This window comes from Equus asinus, chromosome 22 (assembly GCF_041296235.1).
Source record: "Equus asinus isolate D_3611 breed Donkey chromosome 22, EquAss-T2T_v2, whole genome shotgun sequence".
Lineage (NCBI taxonomy): Eukaryota > Metazoa > Chordata > Mammalia > Perissodactyla > Equidae > Equus > Equus asinus.
In genome coordinates, this window is record NC_091811.1 from 22,573,138 (window position 1) to 22,586,962 (window position 13,825).

The following is a 13,825-nucleotide window of genomic DNA, read 5'->3' on the forward strand; positions in this document are numbered from 1 at the left end:
TGAAAGACTAAATACTTCTCTTTGTAAGACTGGAACAAGGCAAGGATGCCTACTATCTTGACTTCTCCTCAACATTGTACCAGAGCTCCTAACCAGTACAATAAAGCAGGAGAAAAACTGAAGGAAAAGGATAAATAAAACTTTCTCTGTTCTCATGGGATGTAATTATGTACATAGAACAGAAAAATCCTACTGAATCTACAGAAAGGAGAAAACAACCTACAGGAAATAAGTAAATTTAGCAAGGTGATAGGACATGAGGACAATTTACAAAAACCAATTTCATTTCTACAAACGAGCAACAAATAATTTGAAAAGAATGTCAAATGTCATTTATGATAGCATCAAAAATATAAATTTAACCAAATATTTAAAGATGAATATCCCGAAATGTATCACATTGCTGAGAGAAATTTAAAAAGACTAACTAAATGGAGAGAGAAATCGTGGTCATGAATTCTAACACTCATTATTGTTAAGATATCAATTCTCCCAAATTTATCGACAGATTCAATGCAGTCCCAGGAAAAATCTCATCGAGCAGTTTTGAAGAAATTTTGAGAAAATGCAAAATCCCAGAATAGCCAATATACTTTTGAAAAAGAACAAATTTGGAGGATCCACATATCTAATTCCAAGCCATACTATAAAGCTATGTCACTGAGACCGTATGGTGTTATTGCAAGAATAGGCATATAGATCACTAAGACGAAATAGGGAATCCAGAAATAGACCCACACAGATATGATCAATTAGTTTTCTACAAAGCCTCCAAAGTAATCCAACCGAGGATAGGGAAGTCTTTGCAACAAAATGTGCAAAAACTTCAGATATCTACATAAAATAGTAGTGAGCCTCAGTCCTTTTCTCCCACACAAAAATTAACTTGAAATGGGAAAGGACTAAACATATAAGTTAAAACTATGAAAGTTCTAGAAGCAAACAAGGCAGAAAATCCTCTGTGACCTTGATGCAGGCAAAGCTGTCTTTTGTAGGACATAAAAAGCATAAAAAAGAAAAAAATGATCAATTTTGCTTCATCAAAATTTTAAAACTTCTGCTTTTTGAAAGTCACCCTTAAGAAAATGAAAAGGGAAGACAGACTGGGAGAAAGTATTTGCCATACATATATCTAACAAGGGATTTGTATCCAAATTATATAAAGAACTCTTACAGCTCCATAATAAGATGGACAAATCCAATTTTAATAAAGAGTGAACAGACACTTCAAAGGTTGAACAGACGCTTCACAAAAGAAGATGTACAAATGGCCAATAAACACATGAAAAGATGCTCAATGTCATTAATCTTCAGATAAATGCAAATAAAAAACCTGCAGTGAGATACTAATACACACTCACCATAATGGCTAAAATTAAAGAGAGTGACAATATCAAGTATTGGCAATGATATGAAGCAACTAGAACTCTCATATGTTGGTAGTGAGAAAATAAAATGACAACAACATTGGAAAACAAACTAGAAGTTTCTGAAGAACTTGAACATGCACTTACCATAGATTCAACAATCAAATTCCTAGGTATTTAATAACAAGAAATGAAAAGAACATGTCCAGACAGAGGGTTGCACATAAATGCTCATGGTAGTTTTATTCATAATAGCCCCAAATTAGAAACACGTCAAATATCCGTAGGTGGATGAACAAATTGTGGTATATCCATACAATGGAATACTACTCAGTAACAAAAAGAATGAACTAATGATACAAGAAAGGGCTTGAATTAATTTCAAAAACATGCTGAGAAAAAGAAGCCAGATACAAAACAGCACATGTTGTATGAAATTCTAGAATAGGCAAAACTAAGGTATAGACACAGAAAACTTATCACTGGTTGCCTGGGGTCAGGTGGGTGGGAAGGTACAGAAAAGAATTTTGGAGGTGATGAAAACGTTCTATGTCTTGATCTGCTGGTACTTAAGAGGTGTATACATTTGTTAAAAACCCATTGATCTCAGGATTTAAAATAGATGTGTTTTATTGCCTGAAAGTATAACTCAGTAAAGTTGATTTTTAAAATGTTGCAGTCAAGAAAGGCAAAGAAATCCTGAAGAACCGTCCCAGATTAAAGGAGACGACAGTGACATCACGAGTAAATGTATTGCATGATCCTGTACATGGAGGAGAAACACCTATAAATGACATTGTTGGGACAGTTGACGAAATTTGAAAAGATTATAGATAAAATTATAGCACTGTAGAAATGCTAAATTTCCTGATTTTGATAACTGTACTATGGTTTACAAGACAAACTCCGTGTTCTTGTAAATATTTAGACCAAGGGACATAATCTCCCCAATTTATTATCAAATGGATCAGCAAGGAGAAAGACAGAGAACTGGAGAGCACAGCTAGAATTATATATAAACAAATGGTAATTATGGCTAAAGATTATATGAGAGATCCTTGTACTATTCTTTCAACCAGTCAATAAGTTTGAAATTATAAAAAAATTTTAAAAAATATTTAATGACAGGGGACAGGGCAGGAAAACTATTTTTTAGTTCTTAATTGTGCAATCTCTCAAATCCAGAGGGTATTGAAATGATTTATCCTATCCATAAGGCAAAGACCCAGGCTCTTTACCAGAGTTCTCTCATTGGCTCTGTGGGTGGTTCAGGGAAAGAGGAGAGAATTTCCCAAGGCCATTAAAGAGAAGGGCAACTGATTTCCAAAGACAAAATCTTCTCCTCCCCAATAAGACGGACAGCCTCCAAGCTCTTATATAATAGACCAAAAGAGCATTTTCTTCCTCTTCCAACTCATTTGTTTTTCTACAATGGAATAAATCCTCCTGTCAAAAAACATTAATCTGTAAGTAATCACAAATTATTAAAGGAAACAAATAAAAAATGACAAAATTCCATTTCACCTTTTCTTCTGTGTCAATTGAAGCAGGCAGTGAGAACACTATCAATTCTCTTCTCACAGATACATTTATATTCATTAACACAATCAATAGCTGTTATTTTTGTTGCGGTTAAAAATGCACATCCTTTAATCCCAGAATGCAAACTGATTATTTTCAAATTACTGTAGAACAGAAAACAGACATGGTCAACTGTTGAATTCTGAAGCTGACAATAACATAAACCATTATCTTTTTAAGTCTGTTGCCTAAAGATCTGGAATGTGGAAATGTTAATCTTAACTTCATCACTAAAAGATTGTCTTTTGGTTTTAGCCCATTTACTATAATAACAGCCTTCTGATCACACCCATAATCTTCCCTGGTATTCCACACTAGGAATTTCTAGTCAGCAGGTGATATTACCTTGCAATATTTCTAGGGCATCATGACATATAGGAAACCAGCTTTCTCATGTTAATAATTTCAATAAAAGTGAGAGGTTAAAAAGAAGAACTGAAGTTCTGTGACAGAGATAACCAAGTCTTATGTGTATATACATAGAAAAGGTGGAATTGGAATATAGACAGAGGTGAGGTTTAATTCATGTTTTTATTTGTTTTGTTTCTTTTCCTTCCCTACCCCATAGCTAATAATTGTTAGCTAAAACATGACAACCCATTGAAAAATATCTAAAAGGGAGACTTCTATTTCAGCAAAGTGGTGGATTAGATACCAGAACTATCTTCCTATTGAAACAATTAAAAATGTTGAATAGAAAAAATTTAACCCTTCTTGATAAATTTATGAATTGGCAAGAAGCAAATTCATACTCAAGCGGAGGGTGAAGTAATGGTGTGAACACAGGAGGGTAGTTGAAGCTCTGAAGTCAGTTTTTCCCTTAACTGATGTAGTAGCCTGAATAATGAATTCCATCCAAGATTCTGAATAGAGGGCAAGCTACATAGAGTGGAGACCCAAAGGGATATATCCTCAGTATAAACCACCCAAGACCTTTCGTGAACCTTGAGAAAACCAAGGGAAAAAGAATAATCCCACCTAACAGTTCAAAATCATACGCCATCCCCCATGTAATCTGCATTTGCTACATTATTTAAGAATATTCAGATCTGCTACAGGGATAAAGAGAAATAAACAAGGAAGATAAATGAAACTAAGTAGCTCATGAGGCAGAGGCAGAACATACAATATGTAAGTATGTATAAGTAAGTAACCTATGAGACATGTTAGGTATACACAGAGTAAGTAGAGCATATGTGTGCTGATCATGGGAAGGGAAGAAAGAACTAAGTAGACACTAAATACACTAGTCGAGATATATATGACGCACATAGATACTCAACATTCATGAGGTCTTAAGTTTCCCATCCATTGGTGACACTCATCTGGCCCTCTGCCTAAGAAATTCACATAAAATCCGTGGCTGCTGCTAAGGTTAAATGGAAAGCTGCAGCTGTGCCCAAGCTTACATGCCCCTGCATCTCCGTAGTAGAGAAAATGTGCATGATCGTCACAAGAACCTTCTGTCTGTTGGGCCCCTTTACTCAAACCTCAAGTCTGGTGCTAGAAACCATCAGCAGGGAAGGGGTATGCAGCAGAGAAAGTCAGGTCACATAAAGATTGCATAACCCAGGACTCAGGCAATCCTTTCACCCAATGTACCTTATCCTAGCATGACAACGTATCCCATCCCACCCAAATATGAGAGCTGTCCCATTTCCTTGCCCTGCAGAGTTCAATGAGTTTTAAATTGATTTAATTAACCATGAAATTTGAGCTTGTTAATTTAGCCCGTGAGCCTTTCTGTTCTGTGACCTCTGAGACTGTTGGCCTGAAAGTGTACTTACAGGCTACAATTACATTGAAGTAATTTCCTGCATGACATGTTTTGTAGGTTTGCAGCCCAGAACAACACTTACAGGGCCCATATGTAGAATTTAGAATCACTGGCCCAGATTCATAGTGCCCCAAGGAATCCAACAAAAGGAAATTCTTTCTTGAGGAAGCCACCTTCATCTCAGTCTTTGAATAATTTCCACAGCAGATCAAAAAGGAAAGAAAATCACTAAACACTACAAAGAAAATGGCATCATGAAGGAAAGCCATCAGAAACAATAGAGTGGACCCGCAAAACTTCAAAGATAAAAATTATCTGATACCAAATATAAAATAAGAATATTTAATATCATTCAAGAAATAAAAGAAAGCTTGAAAATCTGAGTAACTAGCAAGAAGACTTGGAAACATAAAGCAGAATTTCTAGAAATAAAAAATATAATACATTATTCAGATTTTTAAAAAATCATTGAACAGTTTAACAGCAGATTATAATTAAATGTAAACTCAAGAGTTTACAAAATACTGCCCTTCAAAATAGAAGAGCTATAGTGAAGGCATATGTACGTGTGTATACTCACAGATGTTTATGAATAATATAAACTAATAATGTAAAGGAGTTTCAAATGAATTTGGGGGATACTCAAAATACTCATTTGCACTTATCAGAGAGCTCACTATGGGTAAGTCAGGATAGTCCAGTCTCTTCATATCACTCTACTTTGTGTTTTATTTTAAATAAAATAATTCTGAAGACATACTTCTGAGCATGTGTTTTTATCATCACATCATAATTTTATTATTATTGATAACTCTGTATGACACATCTCTTCTTTTTTAACTACACTTCCTAAAAGGCTTTCTTAATCATTCTACTTATTCTTGCCAACAAACTCTACCTGAAAATGAGTTAAGCTCTGCAAAATAAGAGAAGGTTCCTTTTAGATACAATTGTTCTAACCCCAACACCAATATTGGAGTTTGGATGCATTCCAGAGACTTACGTTCCAGAAAATGTGCCATTGTCAATCCATTTCCACTTACTTTCCTTTGCATTGTATGATAATCCAATCCAGTAGCTATCTCTATAAGTCTGGGGTTGAACAAAGGCCTATAAAGGAAACAAAGGATATCATGTGTCTGAATTCCAACCTGTTAGAGAATGAAAAGGACAGGTTAAGGGCCCAGTTGTTTCTCCGGCAAGTACTCTGCTCCTCTCCACATCATTCTTCACCACTCCTACCTAAAAAACCTTCTCTTCCCTCAATCCCTGTGTTTACATTTTTGAAAGTAATTTTTCCCGGGATTATTTATTTATGTTAAAAATGGCTGCAAGTCTCACAGATTATTTAAAACATGGAAAAATTTAAAATCTAGTTATCTAACAATAGGAGATTTGTTAAATAATTTATGACACTTTATGAAACCATTCAAAGTCAGGCTCCAGAAAACTACTTACAGATCTATAAAAATGATCACTATATATTCTTAAGTGAAAAGAGGAATCTTCAAAACAAGTTTATTAAAACAAGTGTATGTGGGGAGACGTGCCTAGAGGCTTTAGCCTCATAAGAGAGAGCCTTGCTGGAGTTCAGTAGTTGGAAGAGGCACAGGGAAAAGGGCAGTGTTTGGAAATGTTGACTCTCCAAAAATGTAATATATCAAAGTGACATATTACATGATATCTGATTAGATGACTGAATGTATTTTTAGAAAAAGATTTAAATTTAACTGTGTTTTACTGCAACAAACATAAAAAGTTATTTTATAAATTGATATAAATTCTTTTATGTTGTGGTTTAAAATATCTATTAGATTTACATATAAATTTTGCCTTATTTTCCTACACAATAAATAGAGGCTTCAGGCTGATCTTTGCAAACATTTCTCTACAAAATCACATTCTGCGTGTGTGGATAGTTTCCATTAGTAATAAATTAAAAAGGTAATTTTGATATTATTGTCACTGTATTTTCTCTTTTTATAATTCTTTTTGAAAGATATACATGTTGATGTAATATATAAGAATATTGATCAAGTAAATGTTACCTATAGATGCAATCAAAATCACCCTAAAGCTAATTTGTAAAACTGTTATCACTTTCCTATTCCTCATTATTATCTCTATTCTGCCAATGGGAAAATGGGGGCCCAGAGAGGTTAAGTCGTTTATCCAAGCTCACCCAGCCATTAAGTGGCAGAACTGGATTTTATTCCAATCAGTCTGGCTCCTGTATTCCTAATACTAACTACTAGACCATGTTGCCTCGAGGTTCTTAGTTGCCACTTATAGGGAGAAATAGCTGCTGGTTCCAGGCTGCAGTTTACCAAGTGCTTAACTATTTCATTGAAGGAAACGCATACTTCTCCATGAGTGGGTCTACTGCAGACTCCTTAGAGAGGAAGATGATTGCAAAGCCCCAAACTGCACCTTCAAGGGGGTTTCCATTTTAGAAATAATAATGGTCATCAGGATACATGATATGTATTGAATGCTTAGTAAGTAACAAGATCATATGCCTGCTGGCAGGTCTCCTGGGAGACTCTTAACTATGCAATTTTTGCTCACTCAACAGACACAACACAAAGAATAACGGAAGGTCCCTCTTTCTGGACTCCCCCCTGCCCTCAATATCTTGGGTCCAAGGATGAGAGACAGAGTCCAAGAGAACAAAAGTGAATGTAACAATCCATGATACCAGTTCATCTTCATCATCTATCTTCAAAAGAGATAAATTGTAACTTTCGCAAGTCTGTTTACATCCCCTCCAGTTTTCCTTTTTAGTGGTAAAATAATAACAGTTTACTCCACAACAGGACCAGCGGTTGTCATAGAGTTTGCCTACAACATAGAAGGTGAAACATTAAACTTCTTGTCCTCTGGTATTCTGTGAAGCAGAGCAATATATTTATCAGCCCTCTATAAAGAAACTCTTAATAGCCATCAATAATGATAATATGAGGTTCATCAATATTCTGGAACTCCAAGAGATATCTGCACTCCCATATCCAGTGCAGCATTATTCACAATAGCCAAGATATGCAAACAGCCCAAATGTCCATCAATGGATGAATAGATAAAGAAAATGGGGTATATACACATAATGGAATATTATTCAGCCTTAAAAAAGGAAATCCTGGCATATACAACAGCATAGATGAACCTTGAGCAGCTTATGCTAAGCAAAATAAGCCATCACAGAAGGAAAAATACTGCATGATTCCACTTATATGAGATATAAAAATTAATCAGACTCAGAGAAATGGAAAGTAGAATGGTAGTTGCCTGGGCTTGGGCGGGGTCAGGTTGGGGGAATGAGGAGTTGTAGGCCAGTGGGTATACAGTTTCAGTTATGCAAGATGAATAAGTTCTAGGGATCCGTTATACAACATATTGCCTACAGTTATCAATGGTGAATTGTGCACTGAAAAGCTTCTTAAAGATAGATCTCATAATAAGTGTTCTTACCACAAAAAAAAGGAACAAGAGGAAACTTTTGGGAGTGATGGATATGTCTATTACCCTAATTGTGGATGGTTTTACAAATAAGTGCACAAGCCCAAATGCATAAAATTGCACGCATTAAATTTGTGCAGTTCTTTGCATAGTAATAATACCCCAATAAAGCTGGTTTTAAAAATAATAAAATAAAATTCAAGAAAAGCATTTTGGAATGCCTTCTAAAGAAAAGAAATGTTAGTCTTTGGATTTTTTTTTGCTTTTCCTCACGTATTTTACAATATACCAAACTTTTAAAATATTATTGATCCTCTAGTCATAGAGACAGTGAATTTCTACTAACTACCATACCTAAATTATATTAAATATGCAAAATCTCTTTGTAAACTCTAAATCCTAAGCAAATATTGAGTAGTTGTTGATTAGCCAGGTCAATTCATTTCATTCTTATGCATGATGCTAGAGTTTATTGTATGAGATTTAATATTCTTATATCTTGCACGTTTTTAACCGTACCATCACACAGAGTGGCAGAAGCATCAACACTATGGCAAATCTTGCAGACATACTGCAGGGAATACATATTGATCACAAACAGACCAAACAGCTGAAGTCAAGGCAGAATGGAAACACAATTATCGTTACAACAGCGTCCAAATAAAAGGCCTTGTGCCCATTTTATCCTAAGTACATTTTTACTGATAGCCTCCATATTTCACATCAGCTACAAAGTGGGAGTGTCTAATTTGCCCAAAGTTCCAAAATCATCCAAATTTTCTGGGGAGCTGATGTACTATTTCACCTTCTGGGAGCAGTAGGAATACAAGAACTGCCTTTGAATTTGGGGAAAGATAGGGCTCTGCTAATCCAAACATGTCTTCTGGGGTCTTCATCCCATATTTGAAACAAGTAACCCAAATACCCACACCACATCTAAGAGGCACAAATTAAAGTTGTTTGGTAGACCTAGATCACTAGCACATATCCTCAGCCTTTTATTAGGCCTCAAAGCTTCTGGAGGGGGAAGAAAAAATGAAAAGTCATGCTACCTGTCACTCATGAATTCCTCCATACCTGTATTTTGCAAAGACTTTGGAAAGATCCCCTGTTTTCGATGACATCTCATCTTTTCTTTAAAGAGTGAAGCTATTTCCTTCTTCTGTTGAAGAGTTTCATTTTTGAGAATGCCATATTCTAAAGTCTTATTTGTCAAAAGTTGCTCCTTTAAGTAGTTGTCCTTTTGTATAATGTTGTACTTTTGACTGAGGTTTTGTCTACTTTCCTCCTGTTGTTTTTCTCGAATACACCGAAAAACTAAAATTAATAGTATAGATATAACACAAAAAGTACTCATAATGTTTAAATGTTGAAATTTAATACAAAAGAAAAAGTCTCACTTTAAAAATCAACCCATTTCATTACTTTAATTAGTAATTTGACATTTAGAAAGTAACATCTCCATAAACTGGCCAGAGAAATAGAAACATCAAATTTCTCACTATTAGCAATGTAAGCATAGAATAAAATAAGATATCTGAATAAAATTATAATGGTAACACCTCACCATTCAGTTTAGTTTCTTTTTAACAGTTAGCACATCATTTAAAAATAAATCTAAAAGTGGAAATCAGTCAATCAACATTTAGCGACATGTCTTCTGAGTACAAAAATCTGCACGAAGACACACGAAGAAATGGCACCATTATCATCGGAGTAGATGGAATATCCACAGAAGAAAAGAGAGGAAGATCCAAGTATATAATCTGATCTGAGTAAATCATATGAATGATTTTCTCTAAAGATGTCAAGGATTTCAAATAAAAGCTAAAGGTTGAATTCAAGATATCTAACATCCATGCATAGAATAATTATTTTTATTAAACCACTTCTTCATTTTATACTTAGAGAACGTCATAATTTCTTTTGAACAGTTGCTTCTCTGAGAATGTTCAGCCAACATTCACAATGATCTACTCAGTAGGCAGAATATTAGTAGGTCCCGTAACAGAGGAATGTTACCACGTATTATACAGAATGAGAAAGCACATTACACATGAAGTCACTGGAATAGGTAAGTAAAATGAAAACGACATTGTGATGTGTCTGTGGAAAAATCACCAAAAAAACAGACACCTGGGACATTTCCTGATTACAGCCAAGGAACAATTGTTTGAGCATGTTTAATATGTGTGCAGTTGCCAGTTACTGCTATCACTCAGACTTGAAGGATATATTTCAGTTACTCACTCATTGTTCCCAACACTGTGACTGTCACCAAAAGAAGTAAACAGAGGATCCCAAGAGTCACTACCAAGAGATGCCAGGGAACTGAAGTCTCTTTAAAGAAGGAAAGAAGAAAATAATCATTAGGAATAGAGCCAGGCCCACTACTCACCTTAACCTAGGACAACATTTGGAACAAAAAGACAATCTTCTCTAAAAATTTTACAAAAAGGTATCATGCAAACTGATTTAAATTTGTGATCTCATAATTACAGTTTTAAAGTTTCCAATTTCTGTCTGACGTACACTCATTGTAGAAATGTTACACCCAAGAACAGTCCTATAGGATTTTAAAAGCACACCCCTTACAAAAGCACAGATGGCAATAGACACAATACACATTTATGAGAATCTACACTGTCGTATATACTCCTTCCTGAGATGACAATTAATCATGAAGAGCAAGGAAAGGGAGTCAATATTGAGAAATTGGAGGCCAATAGTGGATATTCTGAAGCTGCAAATGTGATTGGGGTTCATCTTTAAAGGTGTTTCTAGAAATCAACTTTCTTTTCCATCAGTTCTATTTTTCTCTGGTCATTACTATATTTATCCTCCTAATCTTGAGGTCTTCGGTTTCTAAAAGTTGTATCTCTGTCACTAGATTAAACAAGTAAAAGTTATTCTCACTTTAGAGTTTGTGACAATATTTGAGGGGAGAGAGAAAGAACAGAAAAGTTAGAATGCTCCTTTTGATTTGAACATTTTGACTTCTTTGTTGCCATGAAGTTTTGTAAGTGTTTAAGACACCTATCTTTTGTTTGAATAAAAACATTTCTTCTAAGGCACATTTTAGATTTCTCATTCTTTAAGACTTCTATTTCTCTAGGAAATGCAATGTTTTCTTGAGACTCTAGTCTGTCCTTCACTTTTAATTTCTTTTTTGAAAGATTTGCTCTGAACTAACTGTGTTGCCAATCTTCCTCTCTCTCTCTCTCTCTCTCTCCCCAAAGCCCCTGTACACAGTTGTATATTCTATTGTTAAGTCCTTCCCATTCCTCTATGTGAGCTGCCACCGCAGCATGACTACTGACAGATGAGTGGTGTGATTCCACGCCCGGGAACCAAACCCAGGCAGCTGAAGTGGAGCAGGCCAAACTGTAATCGCTAGGCCATCGTGGCTGGCTCTGCCCTTTACTTTTAAAGGCCTCATGAATTCCTTTTGAAACAAATTTGAAAACATTCTATTAGCTTCTCAAATTTAAAAGAATTCATTAATTTCTCCATTCTCACAAACTTAAAAAAAGAGACTCATTCTACTAGTCTACGCAATTATGATTTCATATCAACATCTGAGAATCTGAAGTATGGATAGAAACACTTTCTTCAAAAGTCTAAAGTTTGAAAATCCATAAAAGACGGGTGAATGTAGATGCTTAAAACATATACCTTTGTCATCAGTTTTCCCAGGTCTTTGAGTACTGCGAGGGCTTAATCTATTTTGTGACTCTGAAGGAGCCTGAAGAAATCTCAAGGAGGAATAAGTCACTTCCTGATTGCTCATGTCTAGAGTAACAAGAAAAATATGTTCTGCATTAAAACTTCGCAACAGGATTATTTCTATGTAAAGACAAATTAAAATGTCAGTCTGTAGGAACATATCCAGGATTAAGAGGTATGTGTGTATATCCCTATGTGTAAAGAGGGGGGTGTTTATTAACTCCTTTAAGTGCCTAAAGCATGTAGTCTTAGTTTGATTTATATAAGAAATGGAGGGGCTGGCCAGTGTGGCAGCAGCTAAGTTCACACGTTCGCTTCCACGGCCTGGGGTTCACCAGTTCAGATTCCGGGTGTGGACATGGCACCACTTGGCACGCCATGCTGTGGTAGGCGTCCCACATATAAAGTAGAGGAAGATGGACACGGACGTTAGCTCAGAGCCAGTCTTCCTCAGCAAAAGGAGGAGGATTGGCAGCAGATGTTCGCTCATGGTGAATCTTCCTCAGAAAAAAAAAAAAAGAAATGGAAAACCTTTCGATACCTCTGACAAAGTCATTTATATTGCTAATGATAACTTCCATAATTATTTAAAAGTACAGAGAGAATTTTTAAGAAACTAGCAATACGTTGAACAGGCTGGGTCCTATTGCCCCAGCCAGTATAGCTCAAAATGTTCAACAGACATATACAAATGTTAGGCAGAATTGATACCATCCCAAATTACTGAAATACTTTTAAAACTATCAATTCAAACAACCAAAATTCTATGTTCTTAAAATTCTGAAAAAATATAAATCTCTTGACTTTAAAAAAAACTTAATATACATGTTCAGATTTACGTATAAATATTAAAAACTTCTTGTATTCTATTCAATTACAGCATGACTCTACCAGAGTATTTCCCGAAGTGTATCCCATACACTATCGGCAAAAGAATTACTGAGGGTTAACATTGCAGACTGGTTAACATTCCAGATTCCAGTGCCCCATGCAAGATGTGCTGGATAAAAATCTGCTAGGTTGGAACCTAGACACTTGTATTTTTAATCCCAAGTGATTCCATGTATACTAAAATTTTAGAAATAATCTTCTAGTGTATGATGTTGTCAAGAAGCCTATGTGAAAATAACATTTGTTAGTGGGTAGTCATTACTTAATATCCATATAGGATTCAATCTATTAATGGATACTAATATAAAAAGAAATTTTTAAATAGTAAATATTTAAAATTTACCTTGCTGTTTATACTAATCAAGGGGAAAAGATGATATCCACAAAACAAGAAATATGGAAAGCAAATTGCACATGTAACTATATTCTCTAAAAATTTTTTTAATTTACAAAATTTTCTAAACTTCTTCACATTTTCTCTAATTTCCTAAGGAAAAGGAATCTTTTCTATTACAGAATCATTTAAGATTGATAAGATAATACGTAAATCATTAGGCCCAAATGTAATTAACCCCCCAAAGCCCTCTTCACTTAGATAACACAAAGAAAAAATTGTAGCATATTGAAAAAAAGAAAATAACTTTCCGTGAATGCTGAACTACAGTTTTCACATCCTTCTGAGTTAATGCAGTTCTAAAACAATCAATAGAGAATGCTTTCCCATCGATCCCATGTTCATGTCAAGTCATTTGTAATAAAATGCCATATTCCTAGAATTTTTTCTTTACAAGTAGGACTAACAGTATACTCAGATACAAAGATCTGAAAGAATAAGAGCAGAGGGTACCTGTGTCTGTGCCACGCAGCGATGCAGGAGGAGAAAGCTGACCCAACAACAAGGTGGGAGAAGTCGGCCTTTCCAATCCTGGATCCCTTGGGTGTGAGAGGCTGTAAGACGGAAGGCAGAAATGAATTGCCTCTGAGTGGTACTCCAACTCAAAATTGTCTGCCCCTCCTCTTGACCAAA

General features: G+C 35.2%; 1 protein-coding gene across 3 annotated transcripts; it reads right to left on the bottom strand.

The window, feature by feature from the left end:
* Positions 1-1,301: 1,301 nt before the first annotated feature.
* LOC106834107 (killer cell lectin-like receptor 2) lies at positions 1,302-13,825 on the bottom strand. Of its 3 annotated transcripts, XR_011497043.1 has the most exons (9): positions 13,646-13,823; positions 11,857-11,973; positions 10,432-10,521; positions 9,259-9,498; positions 7,424-7,566; positions 5,729-5,835; positions 2,892-3,052; positions 2,606-2,813; positions 1,302-2,130 (listed from the first exon to the last, which is right to left on the bottom strand). XR_011497043.1 is itself a non-coding variant. In XM_014845576.3 (8 exons), the coding sequence occupies exons 2-7, from the start codon at positions 11,969-11,971 to the stop codon at positions 2,905-2,907; spliced, it is 843 nt and encodes a 280-aa protein (XP_014701062.2). In that variant the 5' UTR covers positions 11,972-11,973; positions 13,646-13,823; the 3' UTR covers positions 1,306-2,813; positions 2,892-2,904. The 3 variants fall into 3 exon arrangements, 2 of the variants coding, with proteins under 2 accessions (XP_014701062.2, XP_070350831.1); XM_014845576.3 differs by having other exon boundaries at positions 1,306-2,813; XM_070494730.1 differs by lacking the exons at positions 1,302-2,130; positions 2,606-2,813; positions 2,892-3,052 and adding an exon at positions 3,060-4,960 and having other exon boundaries at positions 13,646-13,825.

Coding starts and splice junctions, on each gene's coding strand:
- LOC106834107 (XM_014845576.3), bottom strand. CDS start 11,971: ATGAGCAATCAGGAAGTGACTTATTCCTCCTTGAGATTTCTTCAGGCT. Junction 10,522..11,856: donor TGGGAAAACTGATGACAAAG/GTATATGTTTTA, acceptor CCTTCTTTAAAG/AGACTTCAGTTCCCTGGCAT. Junction 5,836..7,423: donor TAGATGATGAAGATGAACTG/GTATCATGGATT, acceptor TTTCCTTTATAG/GCCTTTGTTCAACCCCAGAC.